The 14,414-nt window shown below is 60.0% G+C and overlaps 2 protein-coding genes across 3 annotated transcripts; both read left to right on the top strand.

The window, feature by feature from the left end:
- Positions 1 to 1,052: 1,052 nt before the first annotated feature.
- On the top strand, positions 1,053 to 10,392 carry SLC12A9 (solute carrier family 12 member 9). 2 transcript variants are annotated; one of them, XM_021680056.1, is made up of 14 exons: positions 1,053 to 1,120; positions 1,851 to 2,070; positions 2,300 to 2,434; positions 2,882 to 3,013; positions 3,418 to 3,726; positions 4,427 to 4,534; positions 4,666 to 4,777; positions 5,365 to 5,522; positions 5,641 to 5,723; positions 5,893 to 6,017; positions 6,147 to 6,339; positions 6,511 to 6,685; positions 6,933 to 7,079; positions 9,039 to 10,392. In XM_021680056.1, exons 2-14 carry the CDS (start codon positions 1,890 to 1,892, stop codon positions 9,929 to 9,931), a joined length of 2,751 nt encoding a protein of 916 aa, XP_021535731.1. In that variant the 5' UTR covers positions 1,053 to 1,120; positions 1,851 to 1,889; the 3' UTR covers positions 9,932 to 10,392. The 2 variants fall into 2 exon arrangements, with proteins under 2 accessions (XP_021535731.1, XP_044771091.1); XM_044915156.1 differs by lacking the exons at positions 1,053 to 1,120; positions 1,851 to 2,070; positions 2,300 to 2,434 and having other exon boundaries at positions 2,968 to 3,038.
- Positions 10,393 to 10,636: 244 nt separating this feature from the next.
- TRIP6 (thyroid hormone receptor interactor 6) lies at positions 10,637 to 14,257 on the top strand. The gene is made up of 9 exons (XM_021680054.2): positions 10,637 to 10,890; positions 11,144 to 11,271; positions 11,356 to 11,481; positions 11,774 to 12,151; positions 12,455 to 12,548; positions 12,664 to 12,833; positions 13,309 to 13,487; positions 13,757 to 13,877; positions 13,989 to 14,257. Exons 1-9 carry the CDS (start codon positions 10,782 to 10,784, stop codon positions 14,118 to 14,120), a joined length of 1,437 nt encoding a protein of 478 aa, XP_021535729.1. The 5' UTR covers positions 10,637 to 10,781; the 3' UTR covers positions 14,121 to 14,257.
- The last annotated feature ends 157 nt before the right edge of the window (positions 14,258 to 14,414 follow it).

Raw genomic sequence — 14,414 nt, 5'->3', positions numbered from 1 at the left:
AGCCAAAGACCAGTGGCAGTAACAGCAGGGTTACTGAGGCTCAAGTGATAGTGTAGCCACAAAGGACTTTATCAAGATTAGAAACTGATTAAGGAAGCCCTCCTAGCTTCAGTTTCCTAATGAAGCATCTACCTCACAGAGTGCTTATGCATATATAGTGTATGCAAATGACTTACTGTACGTTTAGGCAGTGTTTTCAAGCGCGCGTTAGTTCATGGAACCCTCTCGTAGCAACCTTATGCAGGGTTCTAGTTAATCCCCATTTTACAGATGAGGAAACCGTGCCAGGTGGTGTTCATGTTGATGGTACCTGTAAAGAGTGAGGAGGGGGGAAATCCCATCTTCCGGAAGCTCACAAGTCCTGTCATCTCTGCTCGAGGGGACAACACCGCGCAGGGAGGCATGAAAGCCGCAGGAGGACGTTGCGGACTGACGGTGGCCTGTGCAGCCGGGGCTCGCCGGGGATCAGCGGCCGATGGCTCCCTCCGATGGCGGACGCGGAGAGCGCAGCCGGTGGGAAGAACCGGCCGTGAGGGGCGGACCTCCGCGGGGGTGAGGGCTGAGGCCGGTACCCTAGAGACATTCCCGGGATTCGTGAGGCTGGAGGAAGAGGACCCCGGAAGGCGCCGAGCGACGCGGCCCTGCGTTCTCGACGACGCACCTGGGCCAGGTGTCACGGCCCCGCCCACCTGCAGTGGCCTTCCGCAGTCACCGCACGCCCCTTTCAGTGGTGGCTCCTCCGGGCGCCTCCGCGAGCTCGGATTGGGGCCCACCCGCACAGCTGGCGCTTGTTTGCATCGGGGTGATGGGCGCCTTAGGAGCCGTGGCCTACACCGTGGCCTCAGGGGCGACCTACGGAAGCACCCCGGGCGCACGTGGAGTGGGAGCCGGAGCCTCGCCGGCCCCCAGAGCCCGAAGGGGGCGGGGCTTCATGGGCGCGCCCACGGGGCGGGGCTGGGCCCGGGGACCAATGGGGCGCGTGGGCTGGGGGGGGGCGGGCTCCGGGCCTGGCATCCCGGTAGCTGCAGCTGGCTTTTCCGGCACCCGCGCCCCCTCGACCCGTAGCGGACCCCCTCCGGCTCTCGGGGATCGCCCCCGGGCGGCTGCGTCCTCCGGGTGGGTGAGTGAGCGCCCTGCCGCACCCGGGCTGTGGGGATGCGCCTGGCCGGAGAGAAGCGGATCTCGGCCCCCTCCAACCCTCCCGGGGAGAAAGTGGGCAGGAACCGGGGTTGGGGGGAGGAGGACCCACCTTATGTTGCTGGCCTGAGTCTTTGTTTTGGTAGTCGAGGGGTTGGTCGAGATTGCAGGGCGCCTCGTGTGGAATCTGGTGAGGCTGGGGGAAGAGGAGCTGGTTTGAAATGGGTTGAGAGAGAGGATTGATGGAGGGCGGGGCTTTGGAAGATTTGGAAATTTCTCGTTGCCATGGGTGAGGTGATTGCTTGGGGGAGTTGGGAGGGGGACAGCTCAGGACACCGGAGGAGGGGGTGAGGAGGGCCTCCTGCCCAGAACTCACTTCCCTTTTTAGGGGATTTGTTTCCTCTTGCACTGCTAGTTGAAAAGGGAGAGTAGCTTAGACTCTTCTCAGAGCCATTGCCATCTTTAGTCTCAGGGATATGGGGGGGTGGTGGTCCCCAGGAGCTGGGAGGGGACTTGGTACCCAAATGCTAAGGGTGTGGAGTCTGCCATTGTCCTGGGAAGTGGCAAGGACCAGTGTGCCCCTCACGAACTTTCTGAGTTGCTGGTGAGTTCTTGCAGCTCTCCCTTTTGGGGAAGTTTCCAGGTGTTTGGTTAGAGATGTTTTTGAGGGCCTCCATGGAGCTGCTTTCCATTAAGCAAACTGTCTTTTGCAGGCCTCATAACCCACCGGTGGCTTCTGCCTGCTCTCTGCCATGGCCAGTGAGAACTCTCCTCTGCTGGCCTACCGGCTCCTGGGGGATGAGGGGGTTGCCTTCTCTGCCAGTGGGGCCGGGGGTCCTGGAGGGGCATCTGCCCGGAAGCTCTCCACTTTCCTGGGTGTGGTGGTGCCCACGGTCCTGTCCATGTTCAGTATAGTTGTCTTTTTGAGAATTGGTGAGTGGCGTGTGGGGCTTCCTCAGGGGTGCAGTGGGGTGAGGGAGGGGTGGGACTGGGATGAGGTGGGGGAAGGATCCTGGGAGAAGTGGGTAGATGAAGAGCTCGGGGAGAGGGCTCCCCATGACCTTGTGTTTAGCTCTGCCCTGCAGGTAACTGATGCTGATGACCAGTTTGGTGGTGGGATGCATGAGCCACCCTCTGACCTGCTTTGCCACTCCTGTCCCAGGGTTCGTGGTGGGCCATGCTGGGCTGCTACAGGCTTTGGCCATGCTCCTGGTCGCCTACTTCATCCTGGCGCTCACCGTCCTCTCTGTCTGTGCCATCGCCACCAACGGAGCTGTGCGGGGGGGTGGCGCCTACTGTATCCTCCAACATTGATGGACTGGGGTCTGGGCTTTTCTGTCTTGTAGGGAGGAGATGGGGCCGGGGCAGGGCAAGAGGGAGGCAAGTTCTAATGAATGTTCAGCAGGCAGGCCGATATGGGGAAGGTGACCAACATGGCCTTACATGTATATTAGTGCTAGTCTCCTTTCCACCAGGTGCTTCCCAGCTGTCACTGTGGTTCTCCCAACAGTCTTGTCAATTCGGTCGTTCATTTTACAGATGAGGAACTTGGAGCTCAAGAGTATTAGTGGCTTGCGTAAAGCCACGTGGCTTGGGAGTGGCTGCGCTGGGCCAACTTGACACTGGGGACGGTCCTGGTGTGTGCAAGGAGACAGGGCTGCAGAGTGCTTTGTGCCCAGACCCTTCTTCCTGCTCCATTTCGCTCTCTTTTCCCTTAACGCTCACCCCCTCCTTCCACTTTTAGTTATGATCAGCCGGACGCTGGGGCCTGAGGTTGGGGGCAGCATTGGCCTCATGTTCTACCTGGCTAACGTCTGTGGCTGTGCCGTCTCCCTCCTGGGGCTGGTGGAGGCCGTGCTCGATGTCTTCGGGGCCGGTCTGTGCTCCAGGCGCCTCTCCGGGTTTGCGGGGTCTGGGATTCTGGGGTCACGAGGGAGAGAGCCCTCTCTAGAAGAAGGGCTGCGTGGTCCATTAGCTTGGCTTTCTGGAGCGCCTCCTGTGTTTCCCGCCTCATGGGGACATCTGAAAGATAGTCCTGGCCCATAGGCAGCTTACCCTCTGGTTGGGGAAGCCCAGGCTAGCACCCCTAAAATCAACAGAGCAAGATTGGTGCTATCCAGCAGGGAGGGGTAGGATGCTGGAGGACAGCTGAGTAGGGGAGTGGGTAAGATAGCCTTTGAGGACAGTGGGGCCAAAGAGGGGGTTTGTTCCTGCTTTGATTCATGGTTGGGATCCCTCCTGGGGGTCTGGTCTTCTAACTCTCTTCCTTCCTCTTTCTAGACTCCACTCGGTCCAGTGGGCTTCAGGTCCTGCCCCAGGGCTATGGCTGGAGCCTGCTCTACGGCTCCCTGCTGCTGGGCCTTGTGGGTGGGGTCTGCACACTGGGTGCTGGCCTCTATGCCCGCGCCTCCTTCCTCACATTCCTGCTGGTCTCTGGATCCCTGGCCTCGGTGCTGGTCAGCTTTGTGGCTGTGGGGCCCAGGAGCATCACCTTGGCCCCTCGGCCCGGCCCCAATGGCTCCTCCCTGCCGCCCCAGGTCGGCCACTTCACTGGCTTCAACAGCAGCACTCTGAAGGCCAACTTGGGTGGTGAGCTGGGCACAGGGGTGACAGGGTTCTCAGGGCAAGGGGCAAGCCCGTGAGGGAGCCAGGCCCTTGGAATCCCTGGATAAGAACAGACGTCAGAGAGAATTAGGGTCAGGAGGTCAGATCTCTGAACAGTGCAGGTCATTTAGGATCTGGCCAGTGTGTCTGGCCCAGTGGGGCATCAGCATGACCACGAGACCGATCCTGCCTTAGAGGAATTTTTTTAGTCACAGAGATAAAAAGGGCATTCAGAAAACAATTAAATCGCACAATAAGACCAAGAATGATTCAAGTGGATGAGAGTCAGGCCAGGGGTTGTCTGGGGATGGTCCTGGTGTGTGTAGGGAGACAGGGAGGAGGGAGGCCTGAGTGTGGGCTGGGGGCGGGGGGAGCAGGTAGAGCTGGAGGTGGCCTGAGGTGGGTTGGGGATTTCAGGTAGGAGCCAGCGGGAAGGTGTCTCAGGAAGGAGCAAGGACGAAGGCCTGGAGGGAGGAATGAGGAGAATGGGGGCGGGGGTAGGGAGAAGGAGGGGATGAGGCCAGCTGAGCCAGGGGCCTGTGGCCGGTCAGGGCTGGGGTCTTGGGGAGGGTAGTGGGGGAGGCGTGGGAGTTTGGGGCATGTGATGAGAGGGTGACAGGGCCAAGATGCCTGGATCCCTGTGAGGGATACCGATGCCCTCTCCTCCCTGGGAACCATCCCTCAGCTGGCTACGCCAAGGACTACACCACGGGGGCCATGATGACCTTTGCCAGCGTCTTTGCCGTCCTTTTTAACGGCTGCACGGGCATCATGGCGGGGGCCAACATGTCAGGTGAGAGCCTCTGCCCGCCGCCCCCTGGGGTGTGGGACGGCCACCCTGTGCCCCTGTGGGAGTGCTGAGGGCTCTGGGATGTAGGGGATGGTGGAGGGCTGACCTCTGCCCTTCTGCTCCTCTCCCTCCAGGGGAGCTGAAGGACCCCAGCCGGGCCATTCCTCTGGGCACCATTGTCGCTGTCACCTACACCTTCTTCATCTACACCCTGCTTTTCTTCCTCTCCAGCTTCACCTGTGACAGGTGCCGGGGGCGGGGGGGGGGGGCGGGCAGCCTGGCCCTTGAGGGGGTGGAGCAGGGTCATGGAACAAGGCTGCCACACCTGATCACCCAGTGCGTTCAGGCTGGCGGGGCAGGTACCCCTGTTGTCGGGGTGCAGGGAACACGAAGACTGTTTATCCCACTGGGAGAGAGAAGGAAGTGCCGCCGTCACCAGTGGGGATAGCTGGCTAAATGCCGGTCGCCAGCCTGTAGCCAGTATTTGCTGTGTTCCTGGGACTGTTGTAGCGCTTGGTTTGGGGGTGGTGGGGGATGGCTTTCTAATCAATTTGTATTTCTGTAAATATTTGGATTCTTGTGCAGATACTGTTAGGAATGTCTACCATGTGATTAAACCCAAAGCAGCCCGTTGAGAACCAGCGAATACCATGTCTTACCCCTCCGGGCACACATGATGTATTACAATGGGCTTTGAGATCAGGGCTGGGTCGGTTGAGAATACCCAGGACTACCCAGCTCCTCACCCTCACGTAGAGTCAGAGCACTTTTCTCACGGCGGCCCTGGGAAGGATGCACGTGTGTTATCTGCGTCCTCCTCTCCCTCCCCCCAGGACCCTGCTGCAGGAGGACTACGGGTTCTTTCGTGCCATCAGCCTGTGGCCCCCACTGGTGCTGATTGGTATCTACGCCACGGCGCTCTCAGCCTCCATGAGCTCACTCATCGGGGCCTCCCGCATCCTCCATGCTCTGGCTCAGGATGACCTCTTTGGTGCGCCATCCCCTGCTCCTTGCCCGGTTCTGAGCACACACCTTCCCTGCTCCCCCATGTCTGTCTCGGTCTCCACTTGGCCCAGGCTGATGTGTCCGTCGCGTTTCTGTTTGCACAGGAATGATCTTGGCGCCGGCCAAGGTTGTGTCCCGAACAGGGAACCCCTGGGGAGCTGTGCTCTATTCTTGGGGCCTAGTGCAGGTAAGCCTTCCTTTCAAGCTGTCCTTCCCCTTCCCCTAAGCCCCGCCTGGTTCTCCTCCCAGGACCAGGAGGGGCTTGAGCTTGGGCTGGGTGAATGAACCACAAAGGCAGGATGTGTTGGCATTTAGCGGGGGATGCATGAACACCCAGCCTCTGGGTCCTTGTCTAGCTGGTGCTCTTGGCTGGGAAGCTGAATACATTGGCCGCTGTGGTCACTGTCTTCTACTTGGTGGCCTATGCTGCAGTGGACCTGTCCTGCCTGAGCCTGGAGTGGGCCTCGGCCCCCAACTTCCGGTGAGAGAAGATGCCTGTGTCCCCAGAGACAAAGAGGGAGGAGTCGGAATGACTCAGTCTGGGGGGCTGAGGCTGGAGACGGAGTGGAGTGGCTGGCCCTGAGTGCCCTTCCTTCTCTCCCTACCCCAGCCCCACCTTCAGCCTGTTCTCCTGGCATACCTGCTTGCTGGGGGTGGCCTCCTGCCTGCTCATGATGTTCCTCATCAGCCCCGGGGCCGCCGGCGGCTCCCTGCTTCTCATGGGCCTGCTTTCCGCCCTGCTCACGGCTCGAGGAGGCCCCAGCAGCTGGGGCTACGTCAGCCAGGCCTTGCTTTTCCACCAGGTTGGGGGGCTCGGAGGAGGGGGGGCGGGGGGGAGGCAGTCTGGGAACCCCCGCCCCCCACCAAATAGGCCTCCTTGTGCCATGGCTGGAGTCGGGGTTCTTGTTTGAGAGGTGGTGAGTGGGGGCTGCCCGCTTGAGCCCTTCCTCTCCACACCTTACCCCTGGTCCCAGGTGCGAAAGTACCTGCTCCGGCTGGATGTCCGGAAGGATCACGTGAAGTTCTGGCGGCCCCAGCTGCTGCTCCTGGTGGGGAACCCCCGGGGAGCCCTGCCTCTGCTGCGGCTGGCCAACCAGCTCAAGAAGGGGGGCCTCTATGTACTGGGCCACGTCACCCTGGGAGACCTTGGTGAGTCGCCCCCGCCATATCCCCCCTGCCCCCCACCCCCCCTCGTTCCCTCCCCAGCTTCCTTCTCCCTCTCGCCTCAGATGCTCTTTGTGTTCTTTGGGTCCAGAGGCCTCATGCATCTTCCCCGATGACGCTTCCAACCAGCCAGAACCCTGCCCAGACCTTTTTCTTTGGCCCACTGGGGATTTGGATTCTAGGAGAAAAGTACATGGGTTTGGCCCACATCTGCTGCCTCCCTCCTCTGCAGACTGCCTGCCCTCTGACCCTGTGCAGCCCCAGTATGGGGCATGGCTGAGCCTGGTGGACAGAGCCCAAGTGAAGGCCTTTGTGGACCTTACCCTCTCGCCCTCTGTGCGCCAGGGGGCTCAGCATCTGCTGCGGATCTCTGGCCTTGGTAAGCTACTCCTCCCTGGGTCCCCTCAGCCCCCTCTGTGGCCCCTTTCAATCTCTGCTACCGTCCCCCAGCGAGTAAACCACAAACTGCAAACTCCGAAAGGAACTCAGGGTCCAGTTCAGATAAGATGCAGCGCTCAGGTTCAAAGATAACAGATGGTGTGAAAGTCCTGAGGAGATGTTTAAGGACTGGAGATGGGTGCCACTGACACTGTTTTTTTTTTCCTGACCCCAAAATTAGGGCACAGGTTCTGAAGACCATGTTGTGTGTCTGGGGACAACGGGAGAATTATTTGAGGCTGGGGGGCTGCTCCATCAAATCTAGGGCAGATGGTTTCCAGCCATCCAACTTCAAGACCACTATGCACTGATGTGGCCGGTGACAAGATGGTATCTCAGCTGGGGCTTGGAAGGGGCAGAGAAGGAAGGGGTGGTGTGACATTGGCCTCCAGAGACCGCAGAGGATGCAGAGGGTGTGTGGGGTGATGCTTTCTGAGCGAGTGTTTGATTCCCTGCTTTGTTACCCTGCCTTAGTGCCGTGGCCTCCAGCCTTGCACCCCAGCTTCCTGCAAACCCATCCTGAGCTGCCACCTTCTTTCTCAATCCCAGGCGGGTGTCAGCCCCCTCCCTGAGTGCATACTCCCTTCTCCACTTAGCTCTGGCTAAGGTTCAAGTGTTGGACAATATCCTGTTCGGTGTAAATCAGAACTCTGGACAATGCTCAGGAAGGGGTGACTAGTTTCATTTGCAAGATCGGCTGGAGTTCACAGCCGCACAGGTGTTTTGGGCTGTTGTCCAGCGTTGTTGGAGAGCCTGGTGTCTCCTCAGCCCCACCCTCTGTGGGGGAAACCATGCCGGGAGACCACTATTTTCTGCCACATTTGTCCTGGGAAAAATGATTCAAATGAAGGGAAAGGATTTCCTCTAAATAGTAAGTCCCCCTGGAGTGTAGAACTTGATTTACTGCTGGATTTTGAGCAACCCGTCTGTTTCAGGAGAAATAAGCCTTAGACATGATCTCAGAGTCTTTCTGTAAATTCAGCCTTGTTAAAGTGGGTGTTGGTGGGGGGGCTATCCAATTTCACATTGGTTGTTCAAAAATTTAAAAACCAGGAACTGTCAGCAGGGACCTGGGGCATTGTGTTTGCTACACACACGCGCGCACACACAGGGGTCAGAGGCTCAGAGAATAGGCTCTGGTGCTGGGTACCTTGTGTTTACCTGCGGACCCCAGTATCTTCTGGCCGTGAGCCTTGGGGCAAGTGACTTCACTGCTCTGTGCCTCAGGTTGCTTATCTGTGAAAGGGATGAGTAAAGAGTCCCTACCTCATAGGGTTGCTCCAAGAATCAGATGAGTTAAAACACAAAGTGTTTTCAATAGGACCTCGCCCTTGGTTAGTATGTGCAGATGGTAGCTGTTTCTTCCCCGGGGACCAGGCTTTGGAGGCCCTGCGGTGGTAGGAACAGATCAGGCCAGTTCTCATCCTCCCTCAGCAGAGGCTGGAGTGCTCTTTCCCTGGGGATTGAGGCCATGAGCTTGACTGTTGTCTACTCAGGGGGTCTGGTCTGCCAGTGGAGTCAGACCCTCATCTCCATCACCAAAAAGGTGTGCAGCTAGGAGCTTGGAGCAGAGGCATCCTACTGCCGTGGACCGGAAATGCTCGTTAGTTAAGAAGAATTGCTCCTGAGGCGAACTTTCGCCTTGTATTTAAGTGGGGGAGATTAGTCATGCAGATGCAACAAATAAATGCATGCAAAAGCATTTGGGAAAACTAAAAGTCATTATGCAAACGTGCGAAACGTTGCTGGGAGAGCCCAAGCATGGTGCGAAGGCCATACCTGATGGCTGACGTGTGTCGCTGTCAGCGTGTCCAAGTGGGTGCATATTAGCGTGGGGTAAACTTGGCCTGCAAGTCTGATTCCTGTCGGTTCCTTCCCACCTCCCCCTCTCTGCCCCCAGGTGGCATGAAGCCCAACACGTTGGTCCTGGGTTTCTACGATGATTCTGCACCCCAGGACCACTTCCTGACAGACCCGGCTTTCTCCGAGGCTGCTGATGGCATCCAGGAGGGTGGGTCCCCAGCCCTGAGCTCCCTGTTTCCTCCACCCCGGGCTCCTGGGAGCCCCCGGGCTCTGAGTCCCCAGGACTATGTGGCCACAGTGGCAGATGCCCTCAAGATGAACAAGAATGTGGTCCTCGCCCGGGCCTGTGGGGCGTTGCCCCCTGAGCGGCTGAGCCGGGGGTCGGGGGGCACCTCTCCGCCACATCACGTGGACGTGTGGCCCCTCAACCTGCTGCGGCCCCGGGGTGGGCCCGGCTACGTGGACGTGTGTGGCCTTTTCCTGCTGCAGATGGCAACCATCTTGGGCATGGTGCCTGCTTGGCATAGCGCCCGGCTCCGGATCTTCTTGTGCCTGGGGCCTCGAGAGGCCCCCGGGGCGGCTGAGGGGCGGCTCCGGGCATTGCTGAGCCAGCTGAGGATCAGGGCCGAAGTGCAGGAGGTGGTGTGGGGCGAGGGGGCTGGGTCTGGGGAGCCCGAGGAGGAGGAGGAGGAAGGGGACTTTGTGAATGGCAGGCGGGGAGACGCCGAGGCAGAGGCCCTGGCGAGCAGTGCCAATGCCCTGGTTCGGGCCCAGCAGGGGCGCAGCCGAGGAGAAGGGCCCGGGGGGCCTGAGGGTGGGGATGGCGAGGGTGGGCCTGCCACGGCCCTCACTTTCCTGTATCTGCCTCGGCCGCCGGCCGATGCTGCCCGCTATACTCGCTACCTGGCGCTGCTGGAGACTCTGACCCGTGATCTGGGCCCCACGCTGCTCATTCATGGCGTCACCCCCGTCACTTGCACTGATCTCTGATGCCCGGGGCCTGAAGGAGAGGGTGCTCGGGTCTAGGGACCCACCTTGATTAGTGGATGTGGAAGGGAAGGGCAGCCTCCCGCCTGCGCCGCATGTGGGGTGTGGAGCCCGGTGGAAGGACTAGAGGATCCTGGGCTGGGCATCCATCTGTCCCTGGGAGAGGGGCTTCAGGGCACTCACGCAGGGCAGCGGTCCCGTCCCCACCACGCTGGGGGAGGAAGCCAGCAGCCCTCCCCACTGGCCTCCCTCCCTTCACCGGTGCCTTGATGGAGGCTGGGTCTCTGCTTTGACTGTCAGCTACCTCAGTCTCCCCTCGCCCAACAGATTCGCAGACCCCTGAGGTTGTGCTGTTTTTGTTGTTTTATTTTTCTAACCGCTGAACGTGAATAAAAGACCGAAACACTACGGGCTGGCTGAGCACTGCTGGGGGGGGGAGGGGTAGGTGGGGCAGGAAGAGGGAGAGATCTTGTATGGGGGAGTGTGGGAAGGAGCGGTGCTGGAGCGTCCCAGCGGCGAGGTGGCCATGTGCAGGACTTGGGGCGCCAGTCTGGGGGGGCGGATAGAAACAGAGGCGGCTGTGGAAAGCCCTCCCTGCTCGGCAGGAGGGGGCTGACTGGGGGAGGGACGGCAGTTTAGGGCCTAGGGGGCCACGTGACCCTCCCCCAGGAATGCGGTGACGTCACCGGGGGCGTGGCTGTCCCCAAAATTGGGGAGGAAGGGGAAAAAAAAAGCCAGAAAAAGTTTCTTTCCCGGAGTTCCAAACGAGGTGTGGGACGGGAGAAAGGGTCAAGACTACAGGCTTGGGGCTACACGGGGCCTGACCGCTGTCTGGAGTCCCCTGTTCCAGGCCATGTCGGGGCCCACCTGGCTCCCCCCAAGGCAGTTGGAGCCTGCAAGAGCCCCTCAGGGGAGAGCACTCCCTCGAGGCGCCCCGGGGCCGCCGCCAGCCCATGGAGCAGGTAAGGCAGCCCCAATGCCGCCAAGGAGGCCACTGGCCATTCCGCGCTCACCTCTGCCTTCTGGCTCCTGCCTCCCGCCTGTCCCTGCCACCCCTTCCCTGAAGCCCTTCTGGCTTCCTGCCCCTCCTGCTCTGTTCTCGGACCCCAGGTGCGTGGGGGGGGGGAGAAGAGGGACCCAAGAGGGCAGCCTCCACATGTGCCACCCTCCTCTCCTTCCCCATCCCCACCTTGGCTCTCTCTTCCCTCACCTCAGCACTTCAGCCCCACCCCAGGGTCAATTTTTGCCCCCTCCCATCTGAGCAGTGTTACCAGGCCCCCGGGGGACCGGATGATCGGGGGCTCGCCTGGGTGGGGTGCCATGGCGCACCCCAGCGCTCACAGGTGAGAACTGGAATTGGGGGGGTGGGAGGTGGGGGCACCCGGGGCAAGTGATTTGAATTCTCCCTGTTTTTGCTTCATCCCCAGGGGCTCCCCCCAGATAGGGGGGCCTTGCGTCCAGGGAGCCTGGATGCCGAGATAGACTCGCTGACCAGCATGCTGGCTGAGCTGGATGGAGGTCGTGGGCATGCCCCACGGCGGTCAGACCGGCAGGTGACCCCCCCGTCCCGCTGCTGCTCCTTGTCTCCTGCTCTCCTCCCTACTCCCCAGCCTGGTCCCTTCTCTAGATTCTCAAACTAGCCCCCCCACCCTCACCCCCAGTGTGAGTGATACACACAGGAGCATGGAAGGAGCTGGGCCACCAGAGCTTACTAGGTTGTCAGCCTCTTGAGTGTGAGCCCTTGTCAAAGACCAGCGCTTACCTTGGGGTCACACACACGGGGGGTTCCCCCAGGTGTGTGTCCTGGAATGGGCCTGCTCACTCCTGGTCTGTGTTTCTCCCCAGGCTTATGAGCCCCCTCAGCCCCATGCCTACCGCACGGGCTCAGGCTCCCTGAAGCCGAATGGAGGGGGTCTTCCTATTCCTCCCCAACAGCTCTCAGCATCCCCCTATGGGGGCCCCACTCCGGCCTCCTATGCTACAGCCAGCACCCCTGCTGGCCCTGCCTTCCCTGTGCAAGTGAAGGTGGCACAACCAGTGAGAGGCTGCGGCCCTCCCAGGCGGGGGGCCTCTCAGGCCTCCGGGGCCCTCCCGGGCGCCCACTTCCCTCTGCCAGGCCGAGGTGACGTCTGGGGGGCTGGCTATAGGAGCCACCGTGAGCCAGGGCCAGGGGGTAAAGAGGAGGCTGCAGGAGGAGGAAGAGGACGCGGGTACGGGCCCCAGGTAAGCCTGGGTACTGGGATTTGGGGGTCCTCACAGACACTGATTGGTGGGGCAGGGGTGGTGTTCAGTGTCCTGGTTGTCAGAGGCCTGGGGTGTTGGAGCTCTGGATCCCCTAGGGATGTGTCAGGAGATACAAGAGGGAGGTGCTGGAGCTGTATGTCGGCTCCTGGGGGTGCGCCCCTGGGCCCTGGGCTGAGACCTCCTCAAGTGAACTTTCCGGGTGGAACTGCCTGGTCCCCTTCAGGAAGTTTGACAGCATAGGGAGCTAGAGGTAGGACCGACCCCCTGAATCCCCCCTCACAGGTCCCCCTGAGCCAGCCTCCTGAGGAGGAGCTTGAGAGGCTGACCAAGAAGCTGGTGCATGACATGAACCACCCTCCCACCGGGGAGTACTTCGGTGAGCTGACCTGAGGTGGGAAGAGGTGGCGGGGACAGGGGACTGGAGAGTCAGTGGGACCGTGAATCCACCTTCCTGATCTGCGCAGATTGACCCTGTCCCTCCCTGTCCCCAGGGCGCTGTGGGGGCTGCGGAGAAGACGTGGTTGGGGACGGGGCTGGCGTTGTGGCCCTGGACCGCGTCTTTCACGTTGGCTGCTTTGTGTGCTCTACGTGCCGGGCCCAGCTTCGGGGCCAGCATTTCTACGCCGTGGAGAGGAGAGCGTACTGTGAGAGCTGTTACGTGGTGAGCGGACGTGCTGGGGGGGGGGGGGAGCTGGAGTCAGCAGCCGGAGGCAGGGGGCTTCCAGCTGAGGTGGGGACTAGATGTCCAAGCCGAAGAGAGGAACAGAGCTCAAAGCCGGGGGACTAAACTGATAGGAAAGAAGGGAGGAAAGTAGCTAAATGACTGGCTGCGGGAGGGAAAGGACAATAGTCCCTTACAAACGTGAGATGTTTATTTCAGAGTTAAGGGGATATATGTTAAATTCCCACACCGCCACCCCTGTGAAGCAGCTATTCCTACTGAAGGAAACCGAAGCTCAGACACTAAATCACTTCCCTAGGAAGCTGCGGTGCTGGGACTCGTACTCAGATCTGTTCAAGGCCACTTTTCACTGAATCCCTTGCAGGGAGCTACAAAAACAGACAGGTGGGCCGGCAGGGTGCCTGCCTGGCCTGGGCCGCCTCAGCCCCGGACTTCCCACCCTCCTTCCTAATAGGCCACCCTGGAGAAGTGCTCCACATGCTCCCAACCCATCCTGGACCGGATCCTGCGGGCCATGGGGAAGGCCTACCATCCTAGCTGCTTCACCTGTGTGGTGTGTCACCGTGGCCTCGATGGTATCCCTTTCACAGTGGATGCCACCAGCCAGATCCACTGCATCGAGGACTTCCACAGGTCGGGCCGAGTCTCCCATCTTTGTCTCAGGGTGTCTGACCCTCCCCATTTTCCTCATTTCTCCTTCATGCCCCAGTACCAACCTCTCCAGTTTCCCACCCCTGGCTTTGTCTTTTTGTTACCCATCACTCTCCCTTCTAAGATCCAAGACCATACCTCTGGCCTCTCCCGTTCCCTCGGATATCCCACCTTCTCTGGGCTCCATTGTTAGTTTCCTCCAACTCAGGGGTTTGACAACCTCCTTGGTTCCCTCCCCCGCCCCCCCCCAGGAAGTTTGCCCCACGATGCTCAGTGTGTGGTGGGGCCATCATGCCTGAGCCAGGTCAGGAGGAGACTGTACGAATCGTTGCTCTGGATCGCAGTTTTCACATTGGCTGTTATAAGTGCGAGGTCAGGGGGCCTGGGCAAGGGGAAGGGGAGGTTCTTGGGGTCTGGGGTGCTGGGTATGGTAGAACCCAGGGCTCCGGGCCTGATAGAAAGCTGTTGCTTCCGTCTTAACAGGAGTGTGGGCTGCTGCTGTCCTCTGAGGGCGAGTGTCAGGGCTGCTACCCGTTGGATGGGCACATCTTGTGCAAGGCGTGCAGTGCCTGGCGCATCCAGGAGCTCTCAGCCACCGTCACCACCGACTGCTGAGTCTTCCCAGAAGCACCTGTTACATTCCCCCTTCCCATCAGCTACCCTCCCTGACAGCCACCTTTACAACTTTGTCACCAAATGCTGTCTCCTCTTCCTCCAATCATGAAATAATAACCCCTCAGGAGTTTACAAAAACACTTTCAAGTGTATTGTCTCATCTGATTCTCACAGCAGCCTCACGCAAGCACAACTGTTGCGCCCGTCTGCGTTTTTGTAGAAGTGATCTCCTCAGATTGCATGCTTCCCAAACGGCAGTACCAAGATCAGAACCTGGCTGGGTCTTCTGAGACC

This window comes from Neomonachus schauinslandi, chromosome 5 (assembly GCF_002201575.2).
Source record: "Neomonachus schauinslandi chromosome 5, ASM220157v2, whole genome shotgun sequence".
NCBI lineage: Eukaryota > Metazoa > Chordata > Mammalia > Carnivora > Phocidae > Neomonachus > Neomonachus schauinslandi.
Note: the sequence above shows the minus strand (reverse complement) of the source record. Positions and strands in the feature narration are given on the sequence as shown.

Excerpts from the sequence above, each read along its gene's own strand:
- SLC12A9 (XM_021680056.1), top strand. The coding sequence starts at position 1,890 with ATGGCCAGTGAGAACTCTCCTCTGCTGGCCTACCGGCTCCTGGGGGAT. Across the intron at positions 3,727-4,426 it reads TCTGAAGGCCAACTTGGGTG|CTGGCTACGCCAAGGACTAC; the intron begins GTGAGCTGGGCA and ends ACCATCCCTCAG. Across the intron at positions 6,686-6,932 it reads CGTCACCCTGGGAGACCTTG|ACTGCCTGCCCTCTGACCCT; the intron begins GTGAGTCGCCCC and ends CCTCCTCTGCAG.
- TRIP6 (XM_021680054.2), top strand. The coding sequence starts at position 10,782 with ATGTCGGGGCCCACCTGGCTCCCCCCAAGGCAGTTGGAGCCTGCAAGA. Across the intron at positions 11,272-11,355 it reads GCGCACCCCAGCGCTCACAG|GGGCTCCCCCCAGATAGGGG; the intron begins GTGAGAACTGGA and ends CTTCATCCCCAG. Across the intron at positions 13,488-13,756 it reads TGCATCGAGGACTTCCACAG|GAAGTTTGCCCCACGATGCT; the intron begins GTCGGGCCGAGT and ends GCCCCCCCCCAG.